We start from the raw sequence: 14,060 nt of genomic DNA, 5'->3' as shown, positions 1-14,060 counted from the left end.
TGCATTTTTTCTTCACCAAAAAAGATTATTAGGGTAAAAAATAAGCTTTTTTTTTTTAAAAAAAAAATAAATATTTACAAGTTATTTACAAGTTATATGCTTAGAGAATACTCTGTTTACATATTGTCCTCATGCAGTGATTAAAAAAAAAAAAAAAAAAGAATTACAGGGATCTGTGACCCGTTTCCAACAGCAAACTCTCTAGTAGCAGTTTCCCCACTGTCCTCAATGTGGGGTTGATATAGCCAAGATGATAAGGGGTATTTAAATGACAGTTCAAACTGAAGCAGATCCCTATTCCTTGAGTCCTTGCAGTGTTGCCACTTTGAAGGGGTCACACATGCACCATATTAGAATAGACCACACACCCCTAATTAATTTAATCAGTATTCAATAATTTTAAAACCAAACTATATTAACAAAACTATAAATATTTATAGAAAATTGATCCCTTGAAAAATACATTATATATGATTAGCTGTAATCCTTAAAGGTGCACTCAGTAATTTTTTTCTTCATTAAAAATATTTTCCTCCAAAAGAAATGAATAGTAATTTTGAAACATGAAAAAAATAATGAGTACTAACAGGAGATAAAGACTCCAGTCATATCAATTACCTAATAAAAGCCATGTTATTCTACACGGAGAGGTTCCCCTCATGGGGGCAGCCATGTTAGAATCACGTGACCAGCAAAATGCTACTCGCTCAATCTCAGTAACCACACTGCTATTGGACACTTTCACTCATGGATTAATTTAATCATGGCTGACTGTGAATAGTGAATTTCTAAAGTGGCATTGGAAACTGAAAGGGATCGTTCACCCCAAAATGAAAATTCTCTCATAATTTACTGGCATCCCAGATGTGTATGACTTTCTTTCTTTTGCAGAACAGAAATCAAGATTTTTGAAGAATGTTTCAGCTCTGTAGGTCCATACAATGCAAGTGAATTGTTGCCAAAATTTTGAAGCTCCAAAATCCACATAAAGGGGGCATGTAAGTACTCCATGTGACTCTGGTGGTTAAATCCATGTGTTCAGACATGATATGATGGGTGTAGGTGAGAAATAGATCAATTTTTAAGTCATTTTTTTGTCATAAATTCATCTCTCTGCCCAGTAGGGGGCGATAGGCACGAAGAATGCAAATCACCAAAAACAGAAGGAGAAAGTGAAAGTGAAGGAAAAAGGACTTAAATATTGATCTGTTTCTCACCCACACCCATCATATTGCTTCAGAAGATATGGATTTAATCATCAGAGTCGTCAGCAGTAATTTTATGTTGCCCTTATGTGGACTTTGGAGCTTCACATTTTTGGCACCCATTCACTTACATTGTCTGGACCTACAGAGCTCAGATATTCTTCTAAATATCTTCGTTTGTGTTCAGCAGATGAAAGAAAGTCATACACAACTGGGATGGCATGAGGGTGTGTAAATTATGAGAGAATTTTCATTTTTGGGTGAACTAACCCTTGAAAACTATTGCATTTGAATGATGCTGCATCCAAGACAAGTCCAAAACGATAAAAAAAAATAAAATAAAATAAAAAAAAAATATATTACTTAGTGCACCTTTAACTAGTATTGACAACGTCGACAATAACAAATTGTTGACAAAAATTTTCGTGAATAGTCCTTTGATCTCATTTAACATATCATGAGATCATATGAATCTCTAATGACACGCGAGAGCAGCACTGCAGCTCGCACCTGACTAAGGAGAGGAAGAAAACGCAGCTCACAGTCCAGATGCACTCTAAACTTTCACAGCTTCAGGTATGTAGATTGCAAAGAATTATACAAAAAATAAGTAAATAAAGGAGTACTCTCGTTGTGGAATAAGTGGAGCCAGAGCAAAACTTGCGTGTCGAGTAACTTTAAAGGAAACACCCCGGCGTTACATCTTAAATGCAGTTATATTTAATGCATTATAGCTTTATTAAAGTTAAGAGCAGGGGGGTCATTACACTGATAAGTAAACATCTACAATACAAATGAAGAGAATTAGGAAGAGTCATTATTGTTTTAGCAAAAATTCAGGGGCAAAGGTTGATTTTGGCTAATATTTACGCACCTAATGTTGATGATCAGGGCTTTTTTATAGATCTTGAAGGGATGTTGCAAGCCGCTGGCACCCATCATGATATAATATTAGGAGGAGACTTTAATATTTTGATGGACTCAGTCCTTGATCATAGTGAAGCAAAAGTGTGTAAGCCCCCTAAAGCAACATTGATTCTTCACAGGATGTGTAAAAATCTTGGTCTTACAGATATTTAGAGACTTTTGAACCCATCTGGTAGGGACTATACATTTTTTTCATCAGTTTTTATATCTAAGTCCCTCATTTCATCTATTGTTGATTGTTCAACTGGAAATATTTTAGATCACACCCTGGTAAGTTGGTGCCACTATGGAGAAAAATAAATCATATAGTTGCCGCTTTAATGTATCCCTTATGCAAAATCTTGAATTCCAACAAATGTTAAAGGCTGAAATCAATGTGTATATGGAGACCAACTAGACCTCAGTATTCTCTGTGGGCATGGCTTGGGAGGCACTTAAGGCGGTTCTTAGGGGTCGGATCATACAGTATATCACATTCATGAAAAAAATCCAAAGCACGAGAACTCGTGGAGTTGGAAGGGAATATTAAAAGTGCCGAGGCAGAGCTGAAGCACCCAATGTCATCTGATGGCTTTAGAGAATTGACCTGATTGAAATGCAGATATAATACTATTTTGTCACGAAAGGTGGAGTTTTGGCTATTCAGGGCAAGACCGTCATACTTTGAGTCGGGGGACAAAGCAGGGAAGCTTTTGGCTAGATATATAAAACAGAGAGAGTCTTTTTCTACCATTCCCTCAGTGAAATCTGCTGGTGGTGAAATTTTTACCTCAGCCATTGATATTAATAATGTTTTTAAAGAATTCTATCTTGATCTTTATAGTTCCACGTCTTTGTGTACTGATGAAGATATTAGAAACTTTGTGGAACCATTAGAACTCCCTAAACTGACGAATGAGCAAAAAAATTATCTAGATTCTGAGATAACCTTGGAGGAGCTTGGTGAGATAATTAAAGCCTTGCCTACAGGCAAGGCTCTGGAGCCAGATGGCTTTGCTGCTGAATTTTTTAGATCTTATGCTACAGAATTGTCCAATTTCCCTAATCCAGCTAGATGTTAAAATATTGTCCAAAATTCTGGCTAACCGATTGAGTAAAGTTATGAAATCTCATATACATATAGATCAGGTGGGGTTTATTCGGGGCCGCAGCTCTTCTGATAACATTAGGCGATTCATCAATATCATGTGGTCAGTGGCGAATGATCAGACTCCGGTCACTGCCATCTCACTTGATGCCAAAAAGGCATTTGATATGGTAGAATGGGATTATCTTTTTAAGATTTTGGAAATAAATGGGTTTGGGAATACTTTTATTGGATGGATTAAGTTACTTTATAGACACCCGGTAGCAGTGGTACAAACAAATGGAGGATTAAATATTGATTCTGTTTGTATATGTTTTGCTTTTCTTTGTTTAATAGATGAATCAATAAAAATGTTAATCACAACAACAACAAAAAATACAACCTTTTAAGTCGGGGCACAAACTGAATATCAGAATCAGAATCAGAATCAGCTTTATTGCCAAGTATGCTTACACATACACTATATTGCCAAAAGTATTCGCTCACCCATCCAAATAATTGAATTCAGGTGTTCCAATCACTTCCACGGCCACAGGTGTATAAAATGAAGCACCTAGGCATGCAGACTACTTCTACAAACATTTGTGAAAGAATGGGCCACTCTCAGGAGCTCAGTGAATTCCAGCGTGGTACTGTGATAGGATGCCACCTGTGCAACAAGTCCAGTCGTGAAATTTCCTCGCTATTAAATATTCCACAGTCAACTGTCAATGGTATAATAACAAAGTGGAAGCGATTGGGAATGACAGCAACTCAGCCACGAAGTGGAAGGCCATGTAAAATGACAGAGCGGGGTCAGCGGATGCTGAGGCGCATAGTGCGCAGAGGTCGCCAACTTTCTGCAGAGTCAATCGTTACAGACCTCCAAAGTTCATGTGGCCTTCAGATTAGCTCTAGAACAGTGCGTAGAGAGCTTCATGGAATGAGTTTCCATGGCCGAGCAGCTGCATCCAAGCCATACATCACCAAGTGCAATGCAAAGCGTCGGATGCAGTGGTGTGAAGCACGCCGCCACTGGACTCTAGAGCAGTGGAGATGCGTTCTCTGGAGTGACGAATCACGCTTCTCCATCTGGCAATCTGATGGATGAGTCTGGGTTTGGCGGTTGCCAGGAGAACGGTACTTGTCTGACTGCATTGTGCCAACTGTGAAGTTTGGTGGAGGGGGGATTATGGTGTGGGGTTGTTTTTCAGGAGCTGGGCTTGGCCCCTTAGTTCCAGTGAAAGGAACTCTGAATGCTTCAGCATACCAAGAGATTTTGGACAATTCCATGCTCCCAACTTTGTGGGAACAGTTTGGGGATGGTCCCTTCCTGTTCCAACATGACTGCGCACCAGTGCACAAAGCAAGGTCCATAAAGACATGGATGAGCGAGTTTGGTGTGGAAGAACTTGACTGGCCTGCACAGAGTCCTGACCTCAACCCGATAGAGCACCTTTGGGATGAATTAGAGCGAAGACTGCGAGCCAGGCCTTCTCGTCCAACATCAGTGTCTGACCTCACAAATGCGCTTCTGGAAGAATGGTCAAAAATTCCCATAAACACACTCCTAAACCTTTTGGAAAGCCTTCCCAGAAGAGTTGAAGCTGTTATAGCTGCAAAGGGTGGGCCGACGTCATATTAAACCCTATGGATTAAGAATGGGATGTCACTTAAGTTCATATGCGTCTAAAGGCAGATGAGCGAATACTTTTGGCAATATAGTGTACAAGGAATTTATCTTGGTGACAGGAGCTTCCAGTGCTCAACAATACAAAAACAGCAGCAAGACAGACAATAATAAAAAATAAAAATAATTATACACGTATGTACATACACACACAGACACACACATACATACATACACACATACACATACATAGTGCAATCTAATACAAATCTGTTATCTGTTATGTACAGTGCAAATACAAATCTGTTATGTACAGTGCAAATGTTGTTTTTTGTTTTGTTTTTGTTTTTCAGAGGAATGAAATGGCAGAAGAGGTTGGATGTGTTGGATAAATATAAAATATAAAAATATGTATTGCACATATAGTTATAGTTATAACATAGTTATTGCTCAATGTGGCAGTTTTAACTGTTCATGAGATGGATAGCCTGAGGGAAAAAACTGTTCCTGTGCCTGACAGTTCTGGTGCTCAGAGCTCTGAAGCGTCGACCAGAAGGCAACAGTTCAAAAAGGTAGTGGGCAGGGTGAGTGGGGTCCAGAGTGATTTTTACAGCCTTTTTCCTCACTCTGGAAGTGTATAGTTCTTGAAGGGGGGGGGGGGCAACCAATAATCCTCTCAGCAGTCCGAACTGTCCTTTGTAGTCTTCTGATGTCTGATTGATTTTGTAGTTGAACCAAACTAGACAGTTATTGAAGTGCAGAGGACAGACTCAATGACTGCTGACTAGAACTGTATCAGCAGCGCCTGTGGCAGGTTGAACTTCCTCAGCTGGCAAAGGAAGTACAACCTCTGCTGGGCCTTTTTCACAATGGAGTCCATGTGGGTCTCCCACTTCTGGTCCTGTGAGATGGTAGTGCCCAGGAACCTGAATGACCCACTGCTGCCACAGTGCTGTTTAGGATGGTGAGGGGGGTTAATGTTGGGGTGTTCCTCCTGGAGTCCACAATCATCTCCACCGTTTTGAGCGTGTTCAGCTCAAGGTTGTTTTGACTGCACCAGACAGCCAGCTGTTCAACCTCCCTTCTGTATGCAGACTCATCATCATCTCGGATGAGGTCGATGACAGTGGTGTCGTCTGCAAACTTCAGGAGCTTGACAGAGGGGTCCTTGGCGATGCAGTCATTGGTGTAGAGGGAGAAAAGTATTGGGAGAGCTCTCATCCCTGGGGGGCACCAGTGCTGATTGTACAGGTGCTGGAAGTGAGTTCGGTTAAGAGCTAATGATTAATCGATGCAATAATCACAGGATAGTCAAATAATCATTCTAATAATCATTAAAATAATCAATTATCAAAATAATCGTTAGTTGCAGCCCTACCTTTAACATTGGTGAGCATTTCTTTCTCTTTCCAAACTGTTGTGTGGACCAAGTGTGAAACAGTGGCGCTGGTTTCTCTTTCTCTCCATAGTGGAATGCTTCAAGTGCACAGATCCCACGCTCAGAAAGTATTATCTTCTCCATCTTGAACAGTATACTTGCCTTTGGAGAAAGACAAATCTGACTTATCTTTTAAAAAAAAGAAAGGTGTAGGCTAATGGTTGTTCTCCAAAACCAGGCCACTTACCATTTTGTCCACAATATCCTGCAATGTATTGCTTTCTTCCTCAAGCTCTTGGTTGCTCTGTTTCAGACTGATCTCTGAGAGACTCCCAGACTGTGAACCGTCACCTACCATCACAATATTGGAGTCAATGATTGATCTGGGATCAGAGGTGATGGAGAACATTTTTACAGACTTCTAATAAAGTAAAAATTACAGAATAAAAATGGCTACGATCAAATGTCTTACTTTTTATTCAGTCCGAGATTAACAATTTTAGTGGCAATCGTGGATCCTTCTACATTCATGCCAATCTGCGGCGTTGTCCCTTAATTTTCTGGCACTTCCTGTCAAGTTGCCCTATCTTCCTAGGGTCGTGGCCTCAGACATTATTATGACACCGTTCAGTTTGTACGAGAAGTAATAAACCGGAATAGCAGGTTATCTAGTGCATTAGATTGGTCTGTTATAATATCGACTGCTTTTAATGTGACACTGTAGTTTATAAATGGATCCGTCTCCTGAAATACTTAGTGCTAACTGCACATCATTATATGGTCCCTTAAAAAAGCATTTTAGTCCATACCAAGTAAAACAACAACAACACAGAAATTTACACGTGTTCGTTCCACATAATTTAGCTTAATTTCTACTGTCTCGTGCAAGACAATTGCAAAGCGTATTAGTGCCACCTACTGGAACAGATATGACATCACATTACAACCACATTTTACGTTCAAATTAATTACTCCGAAATTATTATGTTAATTACGCGCGTTTATTAGATTCAATATAGAGTTATAGTAATTAACATTTACTTAATTTGTTTGTACAATAAAATTATAATATAAATTAAAATACAGGTAAACTTTACAATAATGTTCTATTCGTCAAATTAGTAAATGGCATTTACTAAATGCTTTAGGTAACATTAACTAATAACAATTAACAATATATATACACACTACCGTTCAAAAGTTTAGGGTCACTTACTCATTCTTTATTTATTTATTTATTTATTTTTTTCTTCACATTTTAGAATAATAGTAAAGTCATCACAACTATGGAATAATAGAAATGGAAATATGGGAATTATGTTCTCAACCAACTTCTTGAGGTATCACCCTGGGATGCTTTTTAAACAGTATTGAAGGAGTTCCCATCATTGTTGGGCACTTATTGGCTGCTTTTCTTTATTATTTGGTCCAAGTCATCAATTTCAAAAACTTTTTTTTTTTTACTTAAATTTTAGTTTTATAATTAAATAAATTAATATGGTGGCACAATTATATTTTTGTCTACAAAACTAATTTCAAACATTTAAGCATACACCTTCAGATCAAAAGATTTTTAAGATCATGAGAAACATTTCAGTCAAGTGTTTCAAAACTTTTGACCGGTAGTGTATTTTTACACCATTTGTTTTTCTTGGTTAATGGTATTTTTCTAGTTATACTACTGTTAACTATTAAAGTTAATTCGTAATGCATTAATTTATGCTAATGTAACTTTTAATGTTAAAATGTTAACGTTGTTTATGTCATATGTTGATGTTAACATTAACCAAGATTGAAACGAATACAATCTTAATGTAAAGGGTTACTAAAATATGTTTATATTTTATAAATATATAAATATTTCAGTATATAAGGCTGTATTTACACATAAAATTGTATTAAAGGTGCACTCAGTAATTTATTCCTCATTAACTCCTAAAGACATAAATTGTAATTTTGCAGTATATGTAGGAAATCATGACCACTCACATTAAAATGAAGACTCCAGTCATATCAGTAACCTTATAAAAGCTGTTTTAATCTACATGGAGAGGGTCCGCACATGGGGGCTGCCATGTTAGAATCACATGACCAGCTGAATACTGCTCGCTTAATCTCAGTAATCGTCCTGTTATTTGACACTTTCACTCATTTATTGAAGTAATCATGGCTGTGACTTTGAATACTACATTTCTACAATGGCATCTGAAACTGAAAACTATTGATTTTAAATGATGCTGCATCCAAGCCGCTATGTGTCAGTGTAAGTCCAAGATGACACAAAGACAAAAGTTCCTGAGTGCACCTTTAATGTACACCGTGAAAAACTTTACTGTACCTTTAAAAATCAGGATGCAATCCTGTTGTCTCTATAGTATAATTTATATTTAAAAATCTATGACAGGTCAAATCCAAAACATCAATAATATTGAAGGACTTTATCTTTAAGGGATATTGTCCCTATGAAACACTTAATATACAGTTTTTGAGAACCATTTCAAGTGTGAAAGAATGAGTCAAACACAAGTCTATTTACCAGTGAGTATGGTAGCATTTTGTTCTTTTTATTGTAAATATTTTTCACAAGAGGATCATTCACAATTTTATAAACTTAGGTTCAGGTATGTAATGAAGTGCATATGGCACTATGTGCCAAGTAAAGTTTCACATACTGTATGTGTGACTGCATGTTGTATATAGCCTTATAGTGGCTCAGTCAGTTTTTGTAGTGTGCTGATCACAGGCATGTGTGTGCGGTTGATTGTTCTTCCAGCTTGTTGTCCCCCTGTTCTCGTCAAACTGTGTAAAGCAGTACAGATCATACAAACGCCTTGCTAACACATCAGCCTCCTCCACCCCTTCACAGCACTTCTGCCAGCTCTGAGGAATGGACTCAATGCCATAATGTGCCCCAGCAATTGCCCCTGCCATGCAAGCGATGGTGTCTGTGTCACCACCCAGAGCCAGGCTGTAGGCTATTGTCCTCTCCAGTCCTCCGAATCGTTCCGGCAGCCCATCCCGGGGTTTCAAACAATGCAGAACACAGAAGATTGCAGTGGGCACAGACTGTAAGGCAGCAATGCCATTCCCTGATTATGAAAAGCAAAGAAAGAGCATTAAATAGAAGCATAACAAAGACCCCTTCTTCAGTGGGACAGTGTGCCATAATGAAAGAGATACAAACAACAAATCAATTCTAACCCAGTTCAGATATGACCTCCTCAATGCTCACAGTGTTTCTCTCCATTAGTTCTTTCACTCTGTGCAAACATGTGCAATACGGGAACTCTGATAAATTGAGTCTGTGTAATAAAAAAGAAAGAAACATACAACTCAATTCAATTTTAAGGAATTTTGTTATGAAATTAAATGCATAAATCTTAAAATATTTTTTTTGGAGTGTGTTGCTTGGAATCCATTAAGTAAGGGGTGGTTCACGCAGGAGGTGTTCTTGAGTCTTATTAGTACTGTTTTTTTAATACAATCCCAATTCCAAAAAAGTTGGAACAGTATGAAAAATGCTAATAAAACAAAGTAGTGATTTGTAAATTATATTCACCCTTTGCTAAATTGAAAACACTACAACTACACATTATATGATGTTTTACCTTGTGAATTTCATTGTTTTTTTTTAATGTACAGTAATTTCAAATCAGATGACTGCAACACGCTCCAAAAACGTTGAGACAGGGGTAATTTAAGACTAATTAAGACAATGTGAAACAGGAGATGGTAAACAGGTGAGGCACTCATGTTATATTATATAAGGAGCCTCCAAAAACAGCCTAGTCCTTCAAGAGCAAGGATCATTTGAGACTTGTCAATTTGCCAACAGATGCTTCTGGCAAATAATCCAGAACTTTGAGAACAATGTTCCCCAAAGACAAATTGGAAAGATTTTGGGCATTTCACCTTCTACAGTGAACAATATAGTTAAAAGATTCAAGGAATCTGGTCAAATCTCAGTGCGTAAAGGGCAAGACGAAAACCACTTCTAAATGTGTGTGATCTCTGATCCCTCAGACATCACAGTCTTAAAAAACATAATTCATCTGGAATGGATATCATGAACATGGGTTTGGGATTATTTTAGTAAACCTTTGTTAGTCAACACCATTCAGAAAGTAAAACAGTGGAACTGTGTTTTTTGGTCAGACAATTCCACATTTCAAATAATTTTTGAAAAACACAGCTGTCGTGTTCTCCGGGCTAAAGAGGAAAAGGACCATCCAAGCTGTTATCAGCATCAGGTCCAAAAGCCAGTGTCTGAATGGGCCAGGGGTGTGTCAGTGCCCATGGCATGGGTAACACACACACCTGTGAGGGGACCATTAATGCAGGCAGATATGTAAAAATTTTGGAGCAGCATATACTGCCATCCATCACCGTCTTTTCCAGGGATGTCCCGGCATTTTCAGCAGGACAACTTCAAACCACATACTGGCTGAATAAGCAGAGAGTGTGGGCACTAGATTGGCCTGCCTGCAGTCCTGACCATCTCCAGTTGAGAATGTGTGGTGCATTATGAAGCGCACAATACGGAAACAAAGACCCCGTACAATTGTGCAGCTAAAGACCTACATAATGGATGAGTGGGGGAAAATTCCACTTATTAAACTTAACAAACTAAATGCCTAAATGCTTAATAAGTGTTATTAGAAGGAATGGTGATGTTTTACAGTGGTAAACAATCGAGTGTATTGCAATCATCTGATTGGAAATTACTGTACATTTTCAAAAAAACAAACAATGAAATTCACAAGGTAAAACATCATTGTGGTGATGGGGGCGTGGTCGAGTGCCGGTTTGTAAATAGAGAGCAAGATCGGGAGATGACAACGGTGAGAACTATCACCTGTCAATGATTATCTTTAACACCTGTTTCATCAAAAGCGACATCTGTGTGATTAAAATAAAGCTCACGTGGATTGTTGATCCGGTCCCCGCTTCCTCCTCCTCCTCACACACAACAAACCTGTTACAGTCATATAATGTGTAGCTGTAGTGCTTTCAATATAGCAAAGAGTGAATATAATTTACAAATAACTCCTTTTTGCTTTTATTAGCATTTTTCATACTTTTTCGGAATTGGGACTGTAGTTTTCCGATGTAAACATGTGCTAGGTAAACGTATTTGACCGTTGCGACATGTCTTTCTGCTTTTTCAGGGTTTCATGCCATGTTTTTAAGACATCATGTCATGTTATAAACAGTTTAACTTTTAAAAGCGTTTCCAAGACACCATTAAATATAAAATATAATGCATTGTTAAATATGAGACCCGCATTATATTTCCTTTCGCCACGTCTCGCTGTTTTTTAACACAAGAACACATTCTATGTGAACAGGCCCTTACACTGTAACCAAACAACAAGGTAAGCTGTTTAAGATACATCCAACACAAGTCCTTTCTTCTTATGAGTTCACTTACGCTTTAGCATCAAGCTGGGCTGTCTCATCTTTTTCCACCTCTTCCATTTCTGAGATCAGTCTGTTAATGAAATCCCTTGGCAAAGCCAAGGCCCCCTGTAAAGACAGATGGACAGCAAGGGCCTGCAACACTGCCCCGTTGTAGCCCAAAGAGCATGAGTGTGTTAACATTGCGCCAAGCCGCGAGTACTGCCAAAAGCAAACAGAAGGACAGAATGTTAGCCAAAATGAAGTCCAAATTAGCCTCTCAAATCAGGCATTTTAAAAATCTGAGTTTATTATAGAGAATCAATTCTTCTAAAATGACACTTTTGACGGTTTTCATGACCGCCACTAAAATACTTGTAGTCCATAATACTATTATGCTATGACTGGAGGAATGCAAACACATAGTTTGCCAGCTTTGTAGATTGCTAATTGCTTTGAACGCACAATTTCTCACCCTGCGCACATCAGCAGGACTTTCAAAGGCCAGAGCGAAGGGTGCAGCTCTCATTGCGCCCCCGTTCCCGAAAGAACCACGGCCACCAAACTGAGCCCTTGCCGGCTGAAAGACATCCTTCAGATGTGGCGATGCAAGCTTCCGCAGTACCTGTATGACGCCCGACCCGTAACCTCGCCCTGGGGCAAGGTTATATTCCTTTGCGAATCTGGAATCAGGTGAAATAGCATAAAGGTAACATGCAAAGGTGAATACCTGATTAGAATGACTCTTTTACCCATATGTATGTCCACACTGTAACTTACCTTCGAGCCATGTCTTGTTCATCAAACTCTGTCCTGGTTAGGAGTGAATCAGCAACACATCGCATCATGGCAGTGTCGTCACTGAATTGAAGAATACCTGGGGGGAAAAAAATATATATAATAATTTTATATATATATATATATATATATATATATATATATATATATATATATAGAGAGAGAGAGAGAGAGAGAGAGAGAGAGAGAGAGAGAGAGAGAAAATTTGCAATTTTAGGTGTTCTTTAAAGGGATAGTTCACCCAAAAATTAGGCAGCAAAGTAAACCATACACATCCACTGGTAAAATCCATATGATGAGAAACAGATCGATATTTAAGTGCTTTTTTACTATAAATTCTCCTCCCTTCCCAGTAGATGGTGATTTGCATGAAGAATGCAAATAACAAACAAAAGAAGAAGAATGTGGACGTGAAAGTGGACATTTATAGTAAAAAGGACTGAAATATTGATCTGTTTCTCACCCACACCTATCATATCGCTTCTGAAGACATGGATTTAACCACTGGAGTCTTATGGATTACTTTTTGCTGCCTTTATGTGCTTTTTTGAGCTTCAACGTTTTGGGCCCATTCACTTGCATTGTATGGTCCCTACAGAGCTGAAATATTCTTTTAAAAATTTTCGTTTGTGTTCAGCAGAAGAAAGAAAGTCATACACATCTGGGATGGAATGAGGGTGAGTAAATGATGAGAGAATTTTCATTTTTTGGTGAACTATCCCTTTAACATGATCTGAGAACTATTTGATTTACAGTAAATAAATGTTAAATAAAGATACAATTGTAACTTCGATTTTTACACCACTTATTGCTTTGGGCATGATAATTATCGCTGATATGGCCTTCTGATCCAGTAATTCTGTAGTTGATGGCAGAGATTAAATATCAGATATTTGTATCATAGTCGATTTTACGTTTGATAAGGCTGGTAAATACAAGAGTGCTCACCATCGCCCCGCGTTTCATCCTCCAATGCACTGAGATGCAGCAGAACTCGATCCAAAGGCACGTCCACAGCGCCTTCAAACTCGCCGCCTATACAGTCTCCCAACACGGCACCGACCAGAGCGCCGCGGAACCGGGACAGTGTCGCCGGCGCTGCTATCCGTGCTGCAGCGGACATTTCTCGTACCGTATAGCGTCCTAAAACCAAGCTGCACTTGTAAAATCAATTCAGACAACCCTAGTATGAATGTATGGCATTACAAACAAATGTGTCGCCGGGGTTTGTTCTCCTGGAGGAGTGTTGTCATTGTGTGACCCGATTCTTACCGCACCATGCCAAATATAAACGCATTATGATTCTGTGGAGTTTCATCAAACAAATTATTAATGTTATATTAACTCTAATTCAGGTCGATTCATTGCAAAAACTATTATTTTGAAATAGGTCATAATTAACATAACTCTGCGGTGGCTCTTGTTCATGTATGAAAAGTGTTGTTTTCCCCCCTGAATGTTTTTATGTCCTACATTACAGAATCGCAGGACACTAGCAGTCAAGAGATTCTATCACTTTATAGAGCGTAACGGTCAACTTGCGTATTACGACAGTAAACCACTGTTTGCGGATACAACACAAATTAATGGGGGAAAGCCGTAAACTGACACCTACCTGTCGCAAAATTGTTCGTGTCTTTTCTGACAAAACAGCAATTA

At 38.5% G+C, this 14,060-nt stretch overlaps 2 protein-coding genes across 2 annotated transcripts; both read right to left on the bottom strand.

The window, feature by feature from the left end:
- Positions 1-5,988: 5,988 nt before the first annotated feature.
- Positions 5,989-6,819, bottom strand: cinp (cyclin-dependent kinase 2 interacting protein). Its single transcript, XM_051646164.1, is given in 4 exon segments — positions 5,989-6,368; positions 6,454-6,589; positions 6,679-6,735; positions 6,737-6,819. Coding segments are annotated over 4 exon segments (492 nt in total). The 3' UTR covers positions 5,989-6,152.
- A 1,930-nt stretch (positions 6,820-8,749) lies between these two features.
- On the bottom strand, positions 8,750-13,762 carry adprs (ADP-ribosylserine hydrolase). Its single transcript, XM_051646143.1, has 6 exons — positions 13,350-13,762; positions 12,384-12,480; positions 12,079-12,286; positions 11,638-11,825; positions 9,408-9,508; positions 8,750-9,295 (listed from the first exon to the last, which is right to left on the bottom strand). The coding sequence occupies exons 1-6, from the start codon at positions 13,522-13,524 to the stop codon at positions 8,919-8,921; spliced, it is 1,146 nt and encodes a 381-aa protein (XP_051502103.1). The 5' UTR covers positions 13,525-13,762; the 3' UTR covers positions 8,750-8,918.
- Positions 13,763-14,060: the final 298 nt, after the last annotated feature.

This window comes from Myxocyprinus asiaticus, chromosome 20 (assembly GCF_019703515.2).
Source record: "Myxocyprinus asiaticus isolate MX2 ecotype Aquarium Trade chromosome 20, UBuf_Myxa_2, whole genome shotgun sequence".
In the NCBI taxonomy this organism is placed as follows: Eukaryota; Metazoa; Chordata; class Actinopteri; order Cypriniformes; family Catostomidae; genus Myxocyprinus; species Myxocyprinus asiaticus.
This window is presented reverse-complemented; position numbering and strand designations above follow the sequence as displayed.

Coding starts and splice junctions, on each gene's coding strand:
- adprs (XM_051646143.1), bottom strand. CDS start 13,524: ATGTCCGCTGCAGCACGGATAGCAGCGCCGGCGACACTGTCCCGGTTC. Junction 12,481..13,349: donor GGATGAAACGCGGGGCGATG/GTGAGCACTCTT, acceptor TTTTCCCCCCAG/GTATTCTTCAATTCAGTGAC. Junction 12,287..12,383: donor GAACAAGACATGGCTCGAAG/GTAAGTTACAGT, acceptor ACCTGATTCCAG/ATTCGCAAAGGAATATAACC.